The 22,902-nt window shown below is 42.3% G+C and overlaps 1 protein-coding gene across 6 annotated transcripts in view; it reads left to right on the forward strand.

The window, feature by feature from the left end:
• The window catches only part of BRD9 (bromodomain containing 9), a 209,007-nt gene that overhangs the window by 116,959 nt on the left and 69,146 nt on the right, over positions 1 to 22,902 (forward strand). For all 6 annotated transcript variants that reach the window (XM_033929788.1, XM_033929790.1, XM_033929791.1 and 3 more), the window contains exons 10-11: positions 3,178 to 3,273; positions 17,587 to 17,719. In XM_033929788.1, coding sequence (XP_033785679.1) covers positions 3,178 to 3,273; positions 17,587 to 17,719 — 229 coding nt within the window. The remainder of the gene's footprint in view (positions 1 to 3,177; positions 3,274 to 17,586; positions 17,720 to 22,902) is intronic.

Raw genomic sequence — 22,902 nt, forward strand, 5'->3', positions numbered from 1 at the left:
AGAGTTCACTGCACGGACCACTAGGCTACTCCTTAAACTTGTTTGCTGCTCTATTAGGAATGGCCATAATACCTGAAGCTGTCATAGCCTGTTATCCACTGTCACTTTCATTAAGGGGATGGAAGGTGGTTGGTAACCACTGGGAGATTAAAGAGGGGTCATGCCTTCATCCATCAATTGCTCAAGCATGGTATTTTTTGTACCTGGGATGTGATTGAAACAGGTCTAGATAAAAAGTTGTCTTGGAGATTTCTTCCCATTCCATTATCACTAAAAGATATCCTAATTTTGGGCCCACCCTTGTCCCACCCAGATTATGCCTCAAACATGCTTTATTGCTGTTTGGACGAACTGCAGTTAAAAAATTCCAAATTCTGCCTTTCAAAATCATGATTTGTTCATTTTCAGCAGATGGCAGTTTTTGGCTATTTTAAGGTGTAAATTAGGTGTCCATGTGCTTCGAAAATGAGTCCCATAGCACAGTGTTCTTCAACCTTTTTACACCTATGGACCGGCGGAAATAAAATAATTATTTTGTGGACCGGCAAACTACTAAGACTGAAATTTTTTTTTAAAACCATCTCCACCCTGTCCTCGCGAGCTCGGTCCCACAAATCATCTGATCCCATCCGCACAAGCCTCAAATAGTTATGATTTTATATTGAACATGTTTTATTAAAGTATAAAGAGAAACAATATTCTATACAATTGTCATTTTATAAATACAAATAATACAGGGCAAAGATCAACAAAACCCCTGTCTCCCCTCCCCTTCACATATATCCCCTCTACTATCAAGAAAACTGAATAAGCCAAATTATTACAGAATGCTACACAAATATCATGTAACAGAATACCACAGTCACACATGACAGGAATGGTGTTAGGGGACTGGAACTAGGGCAACTGCCCCCCTGGTCAGAGAGAGCCCTAAGCCAGCTGGAAGCTAAAGACACACTGCCTGGGCTTTGCACTCCCCAGTTATGTCTAGCAAGATCCATATTTCAAATCTGATATATTTGAATCACAAGATAGAAATAAAATTATTTTTTTCTACCTTTTGTCGTCTCTGGTTTCTGCTTTCATTGCCTTTTCACTCTCTTCCATCCAGCGTCTGCCCTAAGAACATAAGAATTGCCACTGCTGGGTCAGACCAGTGGTCCATCATGCCCAGCAGTCTGGTCTAAGACCAGCACCCTAACTGAGACTAGCCCTATCAGCGCACATTCTTGTTCAGCAGGAACTTGTCTAACTTTGTCTTGAATCCTTGGAGGGTGTTTTCCCCTATAACAGCCTCTGGAAGAGCGTTCCAGCTTTCTACCACTCTCTGAGTGAAGAAGAACTTCCTTACATTTGTATGGAATCTATCCCCTTTCAATTTTAGAGAGTGCCCTCTCGTTCTCTCTACCTTGGAGAGGGTGAACAACTTGTCCTTAGCTACTAAGTCTATTCCCTTCAGTATCTTGAATGTTTCGATCATGTCCCCTCTCAATCTCCTCTGTTCGAGGGAGAAAAGGCCCAGTTTCTCTAATCTTTCACTGTACGGCAACTCCTCCAGCCCCTTAACCATCTTAGTCGCTCTTCTCTGGACCCTTTCGAGTAGTACCGTGTCCTTCTTCATGTACGGTGACCAGTGCTGGACGCAGTACTCCAGGTGAGGGTGTGCCATGGCCCAGTACAGCGGCATGATAACCTTCTCTGTCTCTTCAGTCCAGCATCTGCCCCTTCCATTCACTGTCTGTCTTTCCCTGCCATCTCTCCTCCTGCCCCCCCCTCCCAATTTGGTGTGGCATCCATCATCTTCCTTCTGTTCCCCTCATGATCTGGCATCTCTGTCCTTCCCTCCCCCCTGTGGTTTTTAGCATCTCTCTCTTCTCATTTCCTCCACTCAAATCTGATATCGTTCTCTGCTCTCTCTTCCCTTTTCTTCTCTGGTCTTCCTGCTCTATTTTCTGCCTCCATCTAAATTAAATTCTTTCTTAGTATTTAGTCCTGTTTCCCTTCTTTTCACTGTGTCTACCCACAGCTTGTCACCCCTTTCCCTCACCCCTCCATTATTTTACTATTTTCTTCTCCCTTTATTTATCTCCTCCTTCCATCCAGTATGCGTTCTTTCCCCACTTCCATTCAGCATCTGCTCTCTCCTCTCAACTGACATCCATCTGCCTTCTGCTCTCTCTCCCTTCTTCTCACTTCCATCATCTGTCCCCTTCTCTCTCTCATCTCCTCCATTCCATCATCTGCCCCTTCTCTCTCTCTCACCCCCCCAACTTCCATCATCTGCTCCCCTTCCCCTCACCTTTGCGGGTCACTTTCTTTCCCCTGAGGGTGGCTCATGTCAGAGGGGAAGCTTTGGCCGAGCAGAACCGCTTGCAAGGAACAGTGGAACTTACTTGATGTCGATGCTGGGGCCCGTTGCCATTTGAAGGGAAAAAAAAGGTGGAAAATAGGGACCTGCAAAGGTGAGAGGAAGGGAAACCTCCAGGACAGCTGCTCTTTGCCCTCCTTCAGCGGCCCAAGAGTCTTTAGGCAAGCGGCAGCTCTGTGTGCTTTTAACTTCGGCACAGAGCTGCCCCTAAGTAGTAATTTAGCGCGGTTTCATAAGGCAGCCTCGGGGCCTTTGCTAGGCCGGCCCACATCGCATCATCAAAGTGGGCCGGCCTAGCAAAGGCCCCAAGGCTGCCTCATGAAACCACTCTAAACTACTTCTTAGGGGCAGCACTGTGCCGAAGTTAAAAGCACACAGAGCTGCCGCTGCTGGTCGGGAAGTGCGGAGACAAGGCAGGAAGCATACGCGGCAGGAGTCCTGGCACAGCCACGGCAACAGGAAGTTGCAAGTCGGCTGACGCCGGCACCTTTCGTTGCGGCGAGGACCCGAATCCTTCGCGGATCAGCAAGATTTTTTTGCGGACCGGCACTGGTCCGCGGACCGGCGGTTGAAGAACTGTGCCATAGCATACAGATATTTATACCTTCAGAGCAAGATAATCTGTGCATTGGCAGGGCTGGTTCTGAGAACATATTTTATAAAGCTACATGGTCATCTAAGTTGCCTTTTTAAAACATGTTTCTGAACATTGTATATAGGTGCTGTATTATGAAATTACCTACTTGAGAACTAAAATGTGTATTCTGAAGATAATAAGTATCCATTTCCTATACCAAATTTTCTTGCAGAAGATGAGACCCATCCAGTGGATTTGAGCTCTCTCTCAAGCAAATTATTACCTGGTCTTACCACATTGGGTTTTAAAGATGAACGCAGAAATAAAGGTGAGTAAAAAAGTAAAAACTGTACATCTTATATATTTTTTTCTTAAAGACAAGCAGGTTATCTAGTGATGATATCTAATGGCACTAACACGGAACACTTTTATTTTTTTCAATAGCTTTTGATTTGAGTGTTTGTAAACCTCTATGAACATGATAGTGTGTCATTCTGGATGGACGAGTAATATCCCAGTGTTCACGAGCCATACAGAATGCATCCATTCCAAGCTTTTGAATCCCTCCTACTTCATCAGAGGGCTCACCTACCTCCTTAGGTTTTTCCATTCTGCATGCGAGCCTGAAGGAGTTTTTCTGATCTGCTCTGCTTATTTCTTTATTTTTGGCAGTGTTTTTCAGTCTTTTTGCTTCATCTCGGTGCTAAGCGCTCCCCTACTCGAGGGTACAGCTCTGCCTGCATGGAGGAGAAATAGACTGAGGTCTGCAGCTGACAGGCTAGCCTTCAGAAGCATTTTTGGAGCATTCCCCGTGTAGCATTGCTCACCTTCTGCATTGCAGGAGCTTGAGTGCAGGCTGTTAGGCATCCTTAGGGGGCTCACTGATGTCTCACAATGTGCCGACTGGATTTCACCTCCGCAATTTTCACTTTTGCAGGTCCGCAGGGGTTGGGGACTCAGACATTGGTCAGAATAACAGCCCAAAGATTCAGGGCTGGAAGGACATTCAACTGTGAGGCAGTGATTTCTTCTCTCAGATCCAGCTACCTTTGGAACCGAGACAGGCTGCAGCACATACAGCCTATGAAGGGGCAGTCCGGGTAACGACGGGTGAAGGGGGTGTTGGCAGGAGGTGGAACTTTTTTCCTGCTGCTCTCCCTGCCAGTTAATCAGCTGAGCCTGCAGGACTCGGGGAGGCCTGTGGCTCAGTTGATTGGAGTAGGGAGAGCAGCTTTGATGGGAGCAACGCGTCTGGGCCTTAGGCCACGCCCCAGTGCATCATGTGATTACGGGGAGGGGCCTAAGGCCCTGATTGGGCCAATAAAAATAAAAAATTTAAAAAAGCCCCTGATTGGCACTTAAAAAATAAGAAAAAGCCAGGAGAAGCCCTGACAGCAGTGACAGGAGCCTGCTTCTCCTGTCATAAGAACACTGAGCAGTGAATCAATTGCTATTTTAAAATTGGCCAGGAATCAGCCAACAGCAGTTATCTTTCGTGAATCTGGGCCTAAGTAGGACAAACCACCTTCAAAATGCTGATTAACGATGTTCTAATCATGTGCTCCTGATATGATACACCTGTGTGTAATTTGAGCCACTTTAAGTGGGAGGATATGTGGAGGTGTCCTAATTTATTCCTCAGAATATACATTTTTGTGGATATCTTTTATTTCGTGAGTAAATTAAGGAAAATGTTTTGTTTACCTGCAATTACATCACTTTCTTTTCCAGAGATAAATAAAAAAATATTTGACATCGATATGAACATTTCTTAAGAAAGAACTGAATATTTTATGGGGTGTCCTAATTTTTTCACATGACTGTATTCTTTATAATACTGTTTAAATGTTGTATACCATATTTACAAAATCACACACATACACACAAACATTCATTTTGAAGCCCTAAATATACACACTTCATAAACACAATACACTTTTATGTACCACTTAAAAGCCATACTTATTTGATATATTCTTTTTATTAATTTCAAATCTTACTAAAAACATTATGCTAACAAAGGCAGAAAGGAAAGACAGGTGCAATAGAGTGGGGCAGCTTGCTCAGAAGAAGGGTTGCTTAGCTGGACAGACAGACCACACTAGGGGCATTCAAGAAAAAAAACCTCTTTTATTCAATAGTAGTGCAGAGCCTGTTTCTTCACAGCACAGGCAACATGGCTTTACAAAAGGTAAATCGTGCCAAACGAACCTGACTGAAATTTTTAGAATTTCAGATTCAGGTGTGGTCTTACGCACAGTCCTATCTTTCTTACCAAAAGTGTTTTCCAGCTTCCATATAAACCAAGAAGTGCACTTGTTTGCCTTCACTCTTGTGATCGAGAAAGAGTGATAAGATGTTAAAATTGTTGGATGTGCGCAGAGTATTTCTGCGTTATCTGGATGTTACAAATGAATTTTGACTGTCAGATCATCTTTTCATACTGGCTGCCTATAAAGACCGACCAGCCTCAAAACATACCATTTCAAGATGAATCTGTATGGCCATTTCTTCAGCCTATGTCAGAAGTAGAAAGCATCTGCCTATATCCATCAAGGCGCACTCCATTGGAAGCATGGCTTCCTCATGGGCGGAATCTTCAGCAGTATCCCCAGAACAAATCTCCATATGTTCACAAAGCTTTACAGGGTGGAAGTAGCTGCCAAAAAGGACTCATCCATTCTGTTAGCAGGCTCATTTTTTCCATCCTAAACTCAGGGGATTGCCTTGATATGTCCCACAGGTTCAGGAATAAAGTGTCTGTTGCACTAGAAGGAAAGATTAGTTTCTTACCTCAGTAATCTTCTTTCTAATAGACACACACTTTATTCCTGAAGCTTTCCCTATCAGATGTTCCTTTGCCTGCTTACTGCCTCGAATGTGCCGGGGAATGCATCTTGTTTCTTTCCTTTATCCAGCTTTAACAAAGTTAGAGGACATGACTGCCACATTGAATAATCTAGGGGGTATCTGTAGAAATCACCAACACTCTTACTGCAGGTTGCTCTCAGGTTGGTGACTTGTTTGTTTTCACCATGTTATGTATTACAATGGTTAAGTTTTGTTTTATCTGTTTTATGATAATGATATGAGCAGAATAGACATGTTTCTAGGGGGGAGTCCCCATTCCCTTCCCTATTCTATTTACTCTTCAGGGCTGACCATCTGCTTTGGTACGAATTGAGGAATTAGAGGACAGCCCAGAGGGATGGGAGGCAGAGCAAATGAATGCTAATGAGGCTATCTATAAGAAGTCTTACGAGAAGGGATTGACTACCTACAGGTTCAGGAACAAAGTGTTTGTCTACTAGAAAGATTACCGAGGAAAGAACCTAATATTTCCATATTTCACTGTTGACTAAGGTGTTTTGTGAGCTTCCTGGGTATACAGACTTAATAAAAATATTTTCAAAGCATATGCTATGATTTCAGATGCTTTGTATCTTGAGGATGGGGGGAGGTGAAATCATAAAGTTGATAGCGAAAAAATAATGCTAGTTCCAGTGCAATAGGGATGATTTGTTGAACCATAGAGTTGTCCATGCCTACTTATGAGCAGTGAGCAGAAGATGTCAATCACAGCTTTTCAGCTGCTCAGTCTCTCTGCCCCCTTCAGTTCTTCTTCTGCAGGCAAGCATGAAGGTGTTATGCTGATCTGCTCCCTTTATAGCTTTATTTTGTGGTGTTTTCAGATTTTTCATTTGTTTGCAGTTTTTATGTGGTGCAAGGAACTGCTGTGCCTGCTTGGAGAGTAGTAGACTTTAGTCTGAAGATGGAGGCGAATCCTTCAGAGACCTGTGCAGCTAGCCTGCTGAAGATTGATGGAGCTCAGGGTTCTGGGCCCTCAGCATTTGCTCACTTCATTGACTTGGTCAAGAGTTTGAGCACAGTCACTTATGGTACCTGCTGCAGTTTTATCTCACCCTCCTCCTTTTGGCATTTGTTGTGGCCCTGAGGGGGTGGAGACTTAGTCCAACTGACTGGCAGCCCAAAGATCTCAGCGTGGCAGCTGACCAGCAACTTGACACAGAGAATCCCTCCAGTTCCAGCTACTCTTTCATGGAGTTAAAGCAGGCTGCAGCACCATTTCCCTAGCATATATTCTGTGAGTACAGACTGACAGCCTACAGGAAAATTGGGGGGGGGGGAATGTCTGAAAAACTGTGTTTTGATTGTTTTTTTTTTGTTGTTTTTTTCCCAAATCTTTATTCATTTTAAAAACCATCATCAAGTGCAACATATCAAACAATTTACAAAATAAAGCAGCACTTAATTCCATCAATTGATATAATAAGTACATATCCCATCCCACCAACCCTTTCATACAGTATAAAGACAATCAAGAGTAATACAAATGACCAAGATAAGCAAATTACAATTGAAAAATAAATTAAGTACATATTCCCCCCACCCCATCCTTCCTGGATGTATATAATCAACGGGGAAAACTAGTAATCAATCTTTACAAAATTTTGTCAATGGGTCCCAAACCTCCTTGAATTTCTTATAATGTCCCAATTGTATCACACTCATATATTCAAATTTATAAGTTTGGCACAAAGATTCCCACCAAAAGCTATAGTTTAACCTGTCCCAATTTTTCAAAATAAGCTGTATGGCAACTCCCGTCATGATAAAAAGTAGTCTATTGTTATGTGGAGTTATTGAACTCTTGGCCCTCAATAACATACCAAACAGCACTACTTCATACAGATATCCAAAAGAAGGAATCCAAAAGAAGGAAAAATAAAAACAAAGGAGAACCAGCTTGGCTAACTAAAGAGGTGAAGGATGCAGTAAGGGATAAGAGGAACTCGTTTAAAAAATGGAAACGCGAACACACAACAGAGGCCTGGAACAGTCACAAGGTCGACCAGAAGAAGTGTCACAAGGCGGTAAGAGACGCTAAAAAAGCATATGAGGAAAAGATAGTGCAAGAAGCCAAAAACTTCAAGCCCTTTTTTAGATACATAAAAGGGAAAAACCAGCTAAGGAGACGGTGGGCCCTCTCGACGACCAAGGAAGAAAAGGGTGCATCAAAGAAGACAAACATATTGCGGATAGGCTAAACTCATTCTTTGCGTCTGTCTTTACTAAGGAGAACACTGCATCAATGCCAGAAACAGGGAGAGCATTCAAAGGAGAAATAGAGGATAGCCTAACCACAGTGAATGTGGATTTGGACATGATATACTATCAGATTGACAAACCAAGAAGTGACAAATCCCCTGGACCAGATGGAATTCACCCGAGAGTGCTAAAGGAGCTTAAGGTAAAATCGGAGAACTTTTACAATCCCTAGCTAACTTGTCAATTAGAACCGGGCGAATACCAGATGACTGGAAGATAGCGAATGGCACTCCAATCTTCAAAAAAGGATCGAGAGGAGAACCAGGCAACTATAGACCTGTGAGTCTTACGTCGGTTCCTGGGAAGATGGTTGAAGCACTAATAAAGGATAGCATAGTGCAACACCTGGAAAACCACGACCTGATGAGAGCTAGTCAGCATGGCTTCAGGAAGGGGAAGTCATGTTTGACAAACTTACTTCAATTTTTTGAGGAGATGAACAAACAAATCGATAACGGTGAACCAGTGGATATAATATACTTGGACTTCCAGAAAGCGTTCGACAAGGTTCCACATGCAAGGCTTCTGAAGAAACTACAAAGCCATGGAATAGAAGGAGATATACTAAGATGGATAGGCAAATGGCTGGAAAATAGATTGCAGAGGGTGGGCATAAATGGGAAGTTCTCGGACTGGGAAAAGGTGACGAGCGGTGTACCCCAGGGTTCGGTCCTTGGGCCCATCCTGTTCAACATCTTCATAAACGACCTGGAAGAAGAAACAACAAGTAATTTAATCAAGTTTGCAGACGACACAAAACTATGTAGAGTAGTTGGGTCACAAAAGGACAGAGAAGAACTCCAGAGAGATTTGAACCAGCTAGAGAAATGGGCAGAAAAATGGCAGATGAAGTTCAACATAGACAAATGCAAAGTGATGCACCTGGGTAAGAAAAACAAGGAACATGAATATAAAATGTTAGGTGTAACATTGGGCAAGAGCGAACAAGAAAGGGACCTGGGGGTACTGATAGACAGGACCCTGAAGCCATCAGCACAATGCGCAGCGGCAGCAAAGAAAGCAAACAGGATGTTGGGCATGATAAAGAAGGGGATCACGAGTAGATCGGAGGACATCATAATGCCGCTTTACAGAGCAATGGTCAGACCACACTTGGAATACTGTGTCCAACACTGGTCTCCCTACCTAAAGAAGGATATAACCCTGCTGGAGAGGGTGCAAAGACGAGCCACGAAGCTAGTTACAGGTATCAAGAACTTGAGCTACAAAGAACGCCTCGGAAAACTGGGATTGTTCACCCTCGAGAAGAGAAGACTGCGAGGGGACATGATAGAGACTTTTAAAATATTAAAAGGATTCGACAAAATAGAGCAAGAAACATCGTTATTCACATTGTCCAATGTGACTCGGACAAGAGGTCATGGATTGAAGCTGAGGGGCACCAGGCCCAGGACAAATATCAGGAAATTCTGCTTCGCACAACGAGTGGTAGACGCTTGGAACGCACTCCTGGAGGAGGTCATGATGGAGACCACCATTCCTGGATTCAAGGGCAAGTTGGATGCACACCTTCTCGCAAATCACATTGAGGGATACGAGTAAACAAGGTTTCTCAACAGGGAACACCTGGCTTGGCCTCCGCGAGTGCGGGTCGCCGGACTGGATGGACCTAGGGTCTGATCCGGCGAAGCCATTTCTTATGTTCTTATACGTCAATGCCAATGGAACTTCCAGTATTCTGTTAATTTGACCCCAAATAGATTGCCAAAAGTTAAGTATCAAGGGACAAAAGAAGAGCAAATGATCCATTGTCCCTATATCGAGATGACAGTGCCAGCATCTATTTGACTTAGAACTATCTAATTTTTGTAATTTAACAGGGGTTCAAAAACTTCTATGCAACAAAAAAAAAACACGTTTGTCTCATAGATGCAGACACTGTATATCTCATCCTCCAAGTCCAAATTCGTGGCCATTGAGACGCAGAAATCTGCTGCTTTATCTCAATGCTCCAAATGTCTTTAAGACTAGTTCTTGGTTTCTTATTCAAAAATTCAGATATTAATTTATACCACCTGGCTGCCTGATACCCCAGCAAATCTGTCTGGAAGCACAGACCTGGCAGGCTATACTGAGTTTTTAAATTACGCCATTCAGGAAACCCTTTCTGAATGGCCTGCTTCAACTGCAACTACTTATATACTTGAGACTTTGCAATACCAAATGTTTGTTGCAGTTGTGAAAAGTCAAACATCTTTCCTTCTGATAACACATCATCTAGCGTACATATGCCTGCCTGCAACCAATGCTTCCAGAGGATCTTAGACTCACCAATTTGAATCTTGGAGTTCAACCATAAGGACTGACACGTGGATTTTTCTACTTGAATCTCTGTTAAGTTATTAATAAATTTTAAGGTGTTCCATATGGCAAATAAGATACTATTGTCCTTATAAATTCTGGGCAATTTGATACTCACTGTATGACATAATCTTAATGGGAATATTAACGTCGGTTTTTTTGTTGTTTTTTTTAAGAATGTCTTTGAGCAACGAATCCTGTTTGGTGCATACCAATAATATAAGGGAGAACCTTGTTCAAACGTAAAGCCAATACCTTAGCTAACAATTTTCCATCCATATTAATCAAAGAGATAGGCCTATAGTTTGAAACCAACATAGGATCTTTGTTGGCTTTGGCAAAACTATTGTTAAAGATTCTGCCATAGTACCCGTAGTACAATCTTTATTTAGTTGAGACAGATATAAATTGAATAGATGAGGTAACAAGGTAATTTGAAAGGATTTAAAAAACTCTAAACATAGAAACATAGAAATAGACGGCAGATAAGGGCCACAGCCCATCCAGTCTGCTCACCCTAATGACCCTCCCCTACCTTTGCCTTGTGAATAGATCCCATGTGTCGATCCCATTTGGCCTTAAAATCAGGCACGCTGCTGGCCTCAATCACCTCCAGTGGAAGACTATTCCAGCGATCAACCACCCTTTCAGTGAAAAAGAATTTCCTGGTGTCACTGTGCAATTTCCCGCCCCCGATTTTCCATGGAAGCCCTCTTGTTGCTGTGGGACCCTTGAAAAAGAAGATATCTTCTTCCGCCTTGAGATACTTGAACGTCTCGATCATGTCTCCCCTCTCTCTGTGTTCCTCGAGTGAGTATAGCTGTAATTTATCTAGCCGTTCCTCGTACGGGAGATCCTTGAGTCCCGAGACCATCCAGGTGGCCATTCTTTGGACTGACTCCAGTCTCAGCACATCCTTGCGATAATGCAGCATCCAGAATTGCACACAGTATTCCAGGTGGGGCCTCACCATGGATCTATACAATGGCATAATGACTTCCGGCTTACGGCTGACGAAACCCCTGCGTATGCAACCTTGGATGAAGCCTGCTCCACCTAACTGGCAGCCTTCATGTCCTCACTGACGATCACCACCAAGTCTCGTTCTGCTACCGTTCTAGTTAGGATCTCACCATTAAGGGTATAAGTCTTGCATGGATTTTGGCTGCCTAGGTGCATACTTTGCATTTTTTGGCATTGAAGCTGAGTTGCCAGGTCCTAAACCAGCGCTCTAGTAGGAGTAGGTCATGCATCATGTTGTCGGGCATTGAATCTTCGTCCGTTGTGCATTTGCCCACTACATTACTTAGTTTGGTGTCATCGGCGAATAATGTTATTTTACCGCAAGCCCTTCTGCCAAGTCTCTTATAAAGATGTTGAATAGGATCGGGCCCAAGACCGAGCCCTGTGGCACTCCACTGATCACTTCCGTCATTTCTGAGGGGGTGCCGTTCACCACTACTCTTTGAAGCCTATCTCCAAGCCAGTTCCCAACTCATTTCGTCAATGTGTCACCTAATCCTATAGAACTCATCTTGCTCAGCAACCTGCAGTGTGGTACGCTATCGAATGCTTTGCTAAAGTCCAGGTACACGATGTCCAGGGACTCCCCAACATCCAGCTTCCCCGTTACCCAGTCAAAGAAGCTGAACAGGTTGGATTGGCATGATCTCCCCTTAGTAAATCCATGTTGACGGGGATCCCGTTGATTCTCCTCATCCAGGATCTTATCCAATTGGTGTTTGATTAGAGTTTCCATTAATTTGCTCACTATCGATGTTAGACTCACTGGTCTGTAGTTTGCTGTCTCCATCTTTGAGCCTTTTTTGTGGAGTGGAATGACGTTAGCCATCCTCCAGTCCAACGGGACGCTGCCTATACTAAGGAAGAGGTTGAAGATCGCTGACAGTGGCTCTGCCAAGACCTCACTCAACTCCCTAAGCACCCTGGGGTATAGGTTGTCAGGCCCCATTGCCTTGTTAACCTTGAGCTTCGACAGCTCACCATAGACACTACTGGGCGTAAACTCAAAGTTACTAAATGGGTCAACTGAGTCAGCCCTTGTCTGTAGCTGAGGGTCAAGCCCCGGCGCTTCTCGGGTGAAGACTGAGCAGAAGTATTCATTTAATAGTTGGGCTTTTTCAGAATCCTTTTCCACATAGTCTCCATCTGGTTTCCTAAGACGTACAATCCCACCTGAGTTTTTACTTCTGTCACTGATATACCTGAAGAAGGATTTATCTCTCTTCTGGATGTTTTTTGCCAGAGACTCCTCCATGTGGAATTTAGCCTCCCTGACCGCTGTTTTGACGGCTTTTGACTTGGTCAGGTAGTCTGCTCTGGAGTCCTGTTTCCCCGATTGTTTGTAAGAGATGAATGCTTTTTTCTTCTCCTTGATGAGGTCTGAGATCTCCGCAGTGAACCACTGCGGCTTATTGTTCCTTCGCCGTTTACTTACTAATTTAACATAGCGGTTTGTCGCTTTCTGTATGGTGGCTTTCAAAGACAACCACATTTCTTCCACGCTATCGGTTTCTGCTTGGCTTTGTAGCGCCTGGTGAACAAAGGAACCCATGTCTTGGAAGTTTGTGTCCCTGAATTTGAGGACCTTGGTCAGCATGGTAGATTTAGTGAAACCTTTCCTAAAATTAAACCATACCATGTTGTGGTCACTGGAGGCCAATGTGTCGCCCACCGAGACCTCTGTGACACTTTCTCCATTGGTAAGTAAAAGGTCAAGTATTGCCTGATTCCTTGTTGGCTTCAACACCAGTTGCCTGAGACCAACTCCCTTCATAGAGTTTAATAGCCTCCTGCTGCTGCCGGAAGCAGAGGTAAGTGTATCCCAATCCTCATCAGGCATGTTGAAGTCACCTAACAATACTGTGTCCCCACGCAAGGTGATATTTTCTATATCTCCGATTATTTCCATATCCAGGTCATCCTGTTGTCTTGGGGGTCTGTAAATTACACCAAGATACAAGCATTTGTCCTTCCCTCTGGCCAAATTAACCCAAAGGGATTCCCCAGTGTACTGGACATCTGAGATTCTTGTGACCTTAATGTCATCTTTAGTATATAATGCTACACCTCCTCCCATTCTGCCCTCCCTGTCCCGGCGAAGCAAGTTATAACCCGGTATGACCTTGTCCCACCCGTGGGAGTCTGTGAGCCAGGTCTCAGATATCGCCACCACATCCAGGTCGGCATTCCTTATTTCTGTTTCCAATTCCAGGATCTTGTTTCCCAAACTGTGTGCGTTGACGTACATAGCCCTCCATGTTGTATTTTTGTTACGTCTCAGTAGGGATATTCCTGCTTGAGCTGCTTGAACACTTTTAGCATTATTTGCGTTATTTGTGCTCCCCCTAGACCCAGAACTACAATGTGTACTCCCCATAGACCCAGAATTACAATGTGTACTCCCCCTAGACCCAGAATTACAATGCGGCCCATACTTATGATGTGAACCTACCCCCGACTCGAAAGTGTGTGTACTCGCCCCTGACCCAGAATTTAGGTGACTACTTACCTCATCCTCAAAAATGTATTGGCAGTTTAGTTCGCCAGGTATGTTGTTTGTGCCTGTACCCTCCCCCGACTTACCTAGTTTAAAGCCCTGTGAAGTAGGCGGGCTAGACGGTGTCCAAGGACATTCTTCCCTCTTCTGGTCAGGTGTAGCCCGTCGTGTCCCTGTAGTCCTTGGAAAGCTTCTCCATGGTGCAGGAACCCGAAGTTCATTTCCTTGCACCATCCTCGCAGTCAGTCGTTTGCCCTCTGTATTCGATCCTCTCTGGCTCTGCCCTTACTCCTCACTGGGAGAATCGAGGAGAAGACCACCTGCGCATCCATCCTCCTCAGCTTCTCCCTCCAACTCTAAGGGACTTCAAAGCCTTCTGAATCTCTTTTTGTGAAATAGGTGCTTCGAGACTTCCTTTCATATGATCAGGAATCTTAGGCCCCTCAATCAACTGTAAAAACTCTAAAAAACCATCTCTCTCTTTAGTTGAATAATGCTCAGAAAAATACAAGTTTTTATAAAATTTCAAAAATTGTTTTAAGATATTTCCAATTTCAGAATGAATAATTCCATTCTCATCTGCAATAGCCATTATATTTACTCTTCTTTTTTTTGCTTTAAGATAATTAGCTAGTAATCTTCCAACCTTATTCGAGCTTCCATAATACAAAGCTTTATGGGATACCAACTCTTTCCTGGCCAACTGTGAAGAAATCTCATTGTATCTATATTTTTCTTTTAGTAGAGTCTGAAAAGTATCTTTTTCCCATTTTGCTTTCAATTTAAACTCCAGTTCTTTAATATTTTGTTCTAAGATTAGAAAATCTTTAGTTAGCTGTTTTCTAATATATGTTGAATACAAAATTATGTGTCCTCTCATGGTGGCTTTGAAAGCATCCCATAATGTTTCCTGAGAGATTTCTTCTGAAGCATTAGTCTGAAAAAATTCATTTATTTTCAACTGAAAATCTTCCATAAAGTTGGAATCTGCCAGCAATGCATTATTGAATCTCCAAACAGGTCTATTATTCTCTTGTCCATCTATCTCACAATCAATCCAAATACCCCCATGATCTGATAATATAATTGGATCTATATTTGCCTTCTTAATCTGTTGAACTAAATTATCTGAAACAAATATGTAATCAATTCTGGAAAATGATTTATGAACATGGGAGTAAAATGAAAATTCCTGATCATTGAAATGAAGAATCCTCCAAATATCTTTTAAACCACAGGAATTTATCAAATTATCTAATCCTAAAGATTTTAATATTTTACTAGGCTTTTTATCCAATAAAGGATCTATTACTGCATTAAAGTCCCCTGCCAAAATTAAATTGGCGGCAGATGATGGTAATATTAATTGCTGAAGGTTTTTTAAAAACTCAGCCTGATTCGAATTAGGTGCATATATATTAAACAGTATCAAGGTATCTTTCCCTGAGCTCATTTTCACTTGAATCCATCTTATCAAAGGATCCATAGATATCATATTAAAGGTGACCAAACATTTTTTATGTACCAAAATAGCAACTCCAGCTTTCTTCCCTACAGCAGGGGCATACAAACACTGTTTAACCCAATCCCCTTCCAACTTTCTTGATTCTATAGTCTTAGAGACATTTGGAGTTTTGAGATAAAACAGTATATTTCTGTATCTCGTTGGCCACAAATTTGGACTTGGAGGTTGAAATGTACAATGTCAGCATCTATGAGACATACATGGTTATTTTTATTCCATAGGATTTTCTGGACCCCAGTTCGGTTAAATAGAATAGATAATTCTAAATCTAATAGATGTTGGCATTGTCATATTAATATAGGGACTTTGGATCATCAGATATTTTTGTCCATTGATACTTAGTTTTTGGAAGTCAATATGGGGACAAATTAATCTTATTCTTGAAGCATCTATCCCCTTGACATATGAGGCGATAATATGGGGAACGATTCTCTAAGTTAAACCCACTTTAGATAAAAAATAAGTCGCCTTTTAATGATTTTGACAGGAATAGGGGTTCAAATGATTACATACAATTGGAAAAATCATGATAGGATTAATTTCAATTTTTGGTGGGCAACTGTGTACAACGTATAAGTATGAAAGGATAATGGCAGAACGTTTAGGTACTAGCAAGTCCTTTAATGAGGTATGGGGTCCATTGACTAATTTTATTACGTTATAATTAAAATTATGATTCTCTTTTTTTTCCGTTAGATTCCTTTACACATCCAGGGAGGGTGAGAGGGTGGGGTTGGAATATTTATTTGGAAGAGTAAAATTAATTATTTTTTATTATATTGATAGTATAATATATAATTTTATTGTTTATAATTAGGATAAGAAGGGGATAAAAAATTGTTTAATGTAATAATTGTGATGATTACAATGTATTTTCTTACAGTTTTTTCTGATTCTTCAATTGTATACATTATAAAGTTTGAAATGTCAATAAAGATTTACAAAAAAAAAGGAATATTAACATAGTGCCTCCTGATTCTATCCGTTGCCCATTAATTAGACTCTATATATGTAAGGCAACTTGTGAAACTTTCAAAGCGCTCAATGTTTTTCAATGTTTGTTCTTTTTATAATGTTTTTTTAATTAGTCTTCAGTTTTTGCCTACCACCAGCCTATCAATTCATGGCTGAGGTATTTCATGGCAAGTTCATCCTCAGACTTATTTTTGTGGAAACATTTTTGAAAACGTTTTTGTTAAAGTGCTGTTTCAGTGCTGTTAAAAGTGCTACTAAATGCTTAAAAATTTATTACAAGTAGTACTTAGCTTTTGTTACTTTCTGTAATAACGTCGGGTGGGGACCTATCTACTCCGACATATATGCCAATAGGCTTTATCAAGAAGAGGTCCCCTGAAAAATAAAGATAAAGAATGAAAATCATTGCTTGATACAACTCTTTCTTATTAAATCAACAAACTTCAGATAGTACATTAATTATTCTAGACCCTAAACTGCAACAAAGTGGATAAATCTAAAAGAAGATTACCCCTTCAGTAATGATCCACTGCATCCCAACTTGCTTTTTGTAGCACTAAAGATGCCGCGGCGTTGTTTGTTTAGTCTTTATAGCTTTTCATGTTGAACGTGTTTACGTGGTGTCGTCAGTGAAACATTGAAAACTTTATAGTAGCGTCATCCACTCAATCTCATGATTGAGACCACAAGGAGTCGCGGTGTTTAAACTAAAAATCCAGCGTTGTTCCTTAATGTCAACCTCTTTTAGATTTATCCACTAAAAAATATAAAGAGGGGGTGAGTGTGTCTTTGCTCCACTTTGTTGATGATTATTCTTTCCTTGTTTAATTAAATTATAGGGAGTTTCCTCTGTTTGATCATTTGAAATGCTTGTCATTTACCTGATTTATAAATAACAGCTACAACTGCACAAAGGGATCTATAGTCTTTCCCGAAAAGAGTTATTGGATGATGTCATTCATCTGTACAACTTTTAAAGTGCAGTTTTCAGAGAGCATCAGTTATGAGGCAGGCAAATTTGTTTTCTTTCCTGAAATGATGAATATTGAAATAGCTTTGTATTTGGCCAAAATAAATGTTATTCCTAATATTACTGTAGCTGTATGACAAGGATTTTTCATGTGTATTATACTGTTAAACACAATTTATTTGTCTTTGTTTTCTTGTAGTTACATTTCTCACCAGTGCAAGCACAGCCCTGTCACTACAGAATAATACAGTTTTTAATGATCTGAAACCTGATGAAATGGAACTGATGTATGCAGGGTATGGGGATGAGACGGGAATCCAGTGTGCCTTAAGGTATGTCTTTTCTTAGAAATACAATGCAGATGAGCAACTGTTTTCCTTTCAGAATTGGAAAGGTAACCTATCAATACATTTCGCACCGAAAGGAGTAGCTTAGTGGTTCATATCCTGCTTCTCTCATTGCCTCAGGTTCAAATCTGATTGTAACTTACCAGCTATACGAATATCTGAATATGTAACTCTGGTTTGGAAAAGATAATAATTAAAATCCAGATCTAGGTAGATTAATGACTTCCTAGCCTGCATTTGTAGTAATTGGATGGTTGGAATGATCAATACAATTGTTTTGGCTTTGCCTTAACTATGTTACATGAATCAGAACTTAGACATTAGTAATATATAGGGCAACGTTCTTCAATGCAAGGCTGTGAGCCTGTGGCAGACCATTGGGGCATCCCTCATCATCATTCTGACTTTTTTTTCTGATAGAATCTGCCTTTTTATCTATCCAAGCTCAGGACAGAAAGAAGGAAATGGATAGGAGGAAAAGCCACAAGCTTATAGGGCTCAATTTCTCAGTAAACAAAGAGAATATATTTGGAAATGACCACCTCCTTGAGGATAACACATAATATAAAGTTAGAAGGCAGGCTGGTGGAGTGGATGTCATTATATAGAACAAAGTAAGGGGAACAGATCCCCCATGTAAAATCCAACAAAGAAAGACCAAGTGGGGAGTGGGAGTAGAACACGTCAACCTTTTATTTCTATAAGCTCAAAATAAATACAAAAACACATGAATAAAAAGTCCTATAAACGTGATGTCCTTGTAGTTAAAGTATCCAGTTGATAGAAACATAGAATATGATGGCAGAAAAGGGCTGTAGCCCATCAAGTCTGCCCACGCTAATGACCCACCCCCAGACTTCACCCAGCTAGAGATCCCACATACATATCCCATTTCTTTTTGAAATCGAGCACGCTGCTGGCGTTAATCACCTGCAATGGAAGTTCATTCCAATGATCGACTACCCTTTCGGTGAAGAAATACTTCCTGGTGTCGCAATGAAATTGCCCACCTTTGATTTTCAGCGGATGACCTCTTGTGGTTGAAGGTCCTTTAAGAAAGAAGATATCGTCTTCCACCTCGATGCGGCCCGTGATATATTTAAAAGTCTCAATCATGTCCCCCCTCTCTCTACATTCCTCAAGCGAGTATAGTTGCAGTTTATTCAGTCTTTCCTCATATGGGAGGTTCTTGAGTCCCGAGACCATCCTGGTGGTAATTCGCTGAACCGACTCGATTCTCCACACATCTTTTTGATAATGTGGTCTCCAGAATTGAACACAATATTCAAGATGAGGTCTCACCATGGATCTGTACAGGGGCATTATGACTTCGGGCCTCCGCCTGACGAAACCTCTACGGATGCATCCCACCATTTGTCTAGCCTTGGATGCAGCTTTCTCCACCTGCTTGGCAGTTTTCATGTCTTCACTAATGATTACTCCCAAATCACGTTCTGCCCTAGTCCTAGCTAAGGTCTCACCATTCAGAGTGTAAGTTCTGCATGGGTTTTTGCTGCCAAGGTGCATGACCTTACATTTTTTGGCATTAAAGCCCAGCTGCCAAGTCGAGGACCAATGTTCCAATAAGAGCAGGTCCTGCTCCATATTGTCAGGTAAGGTGCTGTTATCTACTATGTTGCATAGTTTGGCGTCGTCGGCGAATAGTGTTATTTTACCTTGAAGCCCTTGAGTCAGGTCTCTTATGTATATGTTGAAAAGGATCGGTCCCAAGACCGATCCCTGTGGCACTCCACTGGTCATCTCCGATGTATTGGAGGGGGTACCGTTAACCACCACCCTCTGGATTCTACCGCTTAACCAATCATTGACCCATGTCGTCAATATCACTCCCAATCCCATCGAAGTCATCTTGCTCAACAATCTGCGGTGCGGGACGCTATCAAAAGCTTTGCTGAAGTCCAAGTACATGACGTCTAGAGACTTCCCCATATCCAGTTTCCTTGTAACCCAGTCAAAGAAGCTGATCAGATTGGATTGACAGGACCTTCCCTTTGTGAATCCATGCTGCTGGGGATCCTGTAGATTCTCCTCGGTCAGGATCGTATCTAATTCTTGTTTAATAAGTCTTTCCATGAGTTTGCTCACTATTGAGGTGAGACTGACCGGTCTGTAATTCGCAGCCTCCGTTCTGCAACCTTTTTTGTGCAATGGAATGACGTTAGCTGTTTTCCAGTCCATGGGGACTTTTCCGGTACTTAGGGAAAGATTGAACAGCACGGATAGCAGTTCCGCCAGGACATCACACAACTCCCTAAGAATCCTGGGGTGTAGATTGTCCGGTCCCATGGCTTTGTTCACCTTGAGTTTTGATAGTTCGCCATGGACGCTGCTGGGTGTAAACTTGAAGTTTTGAAACGGGTCTTCCGAGGTTTGCCTTGCCTGCAGTTGTGGACCGGTCCCCGGCGCCTCACAAGTAAAGACTGAGCAAAAGTATTCATTTAGTAGTTTGGCTTTATCAGAATCCGTTTCTGCATAGGTCCCGTCTGTTTTCCTGAGACATACTATCCCATCTGTGTTTCGTTTCCTGTCGCTAATGTATCTGAAGAAGGATTTATCCCCCTTTTTTAATGTTTTTCGCTAGTTGTTCTTCTGTTTGAATCTTGGCCTCTCTGACTGCCGCTTTGACTGCTTTAGACCTGGTCAGATAGTCTTCTTTTGTCACCCTGTTTCCTGTATGCTTGTAGGAAATAAAAGCTTTTTTTTTTCCTTGACAAGATCCGAGATCTCTGCAGAGAACCACTGGGGCTTGTTCTTCCTCCGTCGTTTGCTTACTGTTTTTATATAGCGGTTTGTTGCCTCATGCAAGGTGCATTTCAGGATTGACCACATAGCCTCTACATTATTGGTTTCATCTTGGTTTTGTAGCGCCTGATGGACGAAGTCTCTCATGCGTTTAAAGTCAGTGCCCCGAAAGTCGAGGACCTTTGTTGCTGTGTTTGATCTAGTGAAGCCTATCTTGATGTTGAACCATACCATGTTGTGGTCGCTGGAGGCTAGTGTATCGCCTACCGAAACTTCTGAAACGCTTTCTCCGTTGGTGAGTATCAGGTCCAGTGTTGCCTGATCTCTGGTGGGCTCCAGCACCATTTGTTTGAGTCGCGCCCCTTTTATGGAGGTTAAAAGCCTTCTGCTGCCGCTGGTAGTAGCGGAAAGTGTCTTCCTATCAGCATCGGGCATATTGAAGTCCCCTAGCAGAACCGTGTCCCCGCGTAAAGTGATGTTCTCAATGTCTTTGATTAGTTCCATATCCCTGTCTTCCTGCTGTTTTGGGGGCCTGTATACTACACCCAGATACAAGTATTTTTCGTTTCCTCTGGCCAGGTTCACCCAGAGTGATTCCCTGGTGTAGTTGACATCTGTGATTCTGGTGACTTTGATGTTATACTGGTGACTTTGATGTTATACTAGTGTATAGTGCTACCCCACCCCCTATCCTTCCTTCTCTGTCCCGACGAAGTAAGTTGTATCCTGGTATAGCCATGTCCCACCCATGTGAGTCTGTGAACCAAGTCTCAGATATCGCTATTACATCGAGGTCGGTGTTCGTTATCTCTGTCTCTAATTCTAGAATTTTATTGCCTAAGCTGTGTGCATTAACATACATAGCCCTCCATACTTTATGTTTGCTAAGACCCTGTGTAGAATTTCCCGCCTGAGTTTGAGTGGCTTTTGTATGATTGTTTTTACTGTGTGAACTTACCTCGGTCTCAGAAATGGAGTGTCGATTCACCTCTCCTGGAAAATTACTTACTGCGCTAGTACATGAGTGGGTACCCTCCCCCAACTTACCTAGTTTAAAGCCCTTCGGAGGAGGTGGGCTAGTCGATGTCCGAAGACGTTCTTGCCTCTCCTTGTCAGGTGGAGTCCATCTGGTCCCTGCAGTCCCTTTAGTGCCTCTCCATGGTACAGGAAGCCGAAGTTCATGTCCCTGCACCATTCATGTAGCCACTCGTTCGTCCTCTGGATACGCTCCTCCCTGGCTCTTCCCTTGTCCCTTCCCAATGCAGTCTGTGTTTCGGCTTCCAGGTGGAGGCCTGTCTCAGGGGTCATTCCAGGTGTCACTCCAGTGCTGGGAATACAAACTGTAAAACAATCTTTAAAAAGACTGTAAGCTTATGTAATACTTGTAGAAAAGCTCCAAAACTCAAGCAACAGGGTACACAAAGATCTCCTGGGACCTTTGTACTGGTTACTTTTGATGATATCACCAGAAACAGTTTCTGACCATGGAAACAATCTTTTAAACAATCTTATTTTCTAAAGCCTGCATCTGCCTCAAAACGCCTCAAAACCCCTCAATTGGATCAAAATCAAGTGGGATGGTCGCCTCAGGCTGTTCTGCCCCTATATCATGTCAGTTTTGTGCTGGATGGTTGGGTGAGGATCGGCTGCGTACCACATCAAGTGGGGGAGGGGTGAGAGCCTTGGGCAGGGGCGGAGGATTGGCCATAATCTTCAAAGGCAACTTAAACTGCACCATGCTAAGCTCTAAATCCTCCACTAATCTAGAAATCCTATCCCTAAAGCTAATCTCTGAACCACTAGCCGATTCCCTAACGATCACTCTAGCCTACATCCCCCCTAAAAAATGGTCCTCAGCAAAAGAGGAATTTTATGAATTCCTGTTAACCAGCTCCCTAACACACCCTCACAACCTCCTAAGTGGAGACATAAATTTACATTTAGAACAATCTGACCAACCAGAGATCTCAGAATTCTGGTCCGTTCTAGCCTCACTAGGCTTTCCCAACTCACCCCCAGTAATAACCCACAAGAAAGGCCACCAATTAGATCTGTTAACTCTGTCCTCAAAACACTCAACAAATCCCAACATAAGATGGATATCAGAAACTTGGTCTGACTCACTATGGTCAAACCATAAAATATGCAACTTTGAATTAGATTGGCAATTGAAGACAGCTTCAACCACAACAAAAGATAAGAATAGATCCATACTACTTCACACTAGTAGAGGCAAGATTAACCCCACAGAATTCTGGTCGCACTATGATATTAATCATAACCAAGATGAAGAAAATAAGCAATTTATGTGCTCCTGGATCAGAACCAGCACCCGTATTCTAAATGAAATAGCCCCACTGAAAAAAAGAAGGAAGAGACCTAGAAACCTAACAGGCTGGTTTAAT

Source organism: Geotrypetes seraphini, chromosome 2 (genome assembly GCF_902459505.1).
Source record: "Geotrypetes seraphini chromosome 2, aGeoSer1.1, whole genome shotgun sequence".
In the NCBI taxonomy this organism is placed as follows: Eukaryota; Metazoa; Chordata; class Amphibia; order Gymnophiona; family Dermophiidae; genus Geotrypetes; species Geotrypetes seraphini.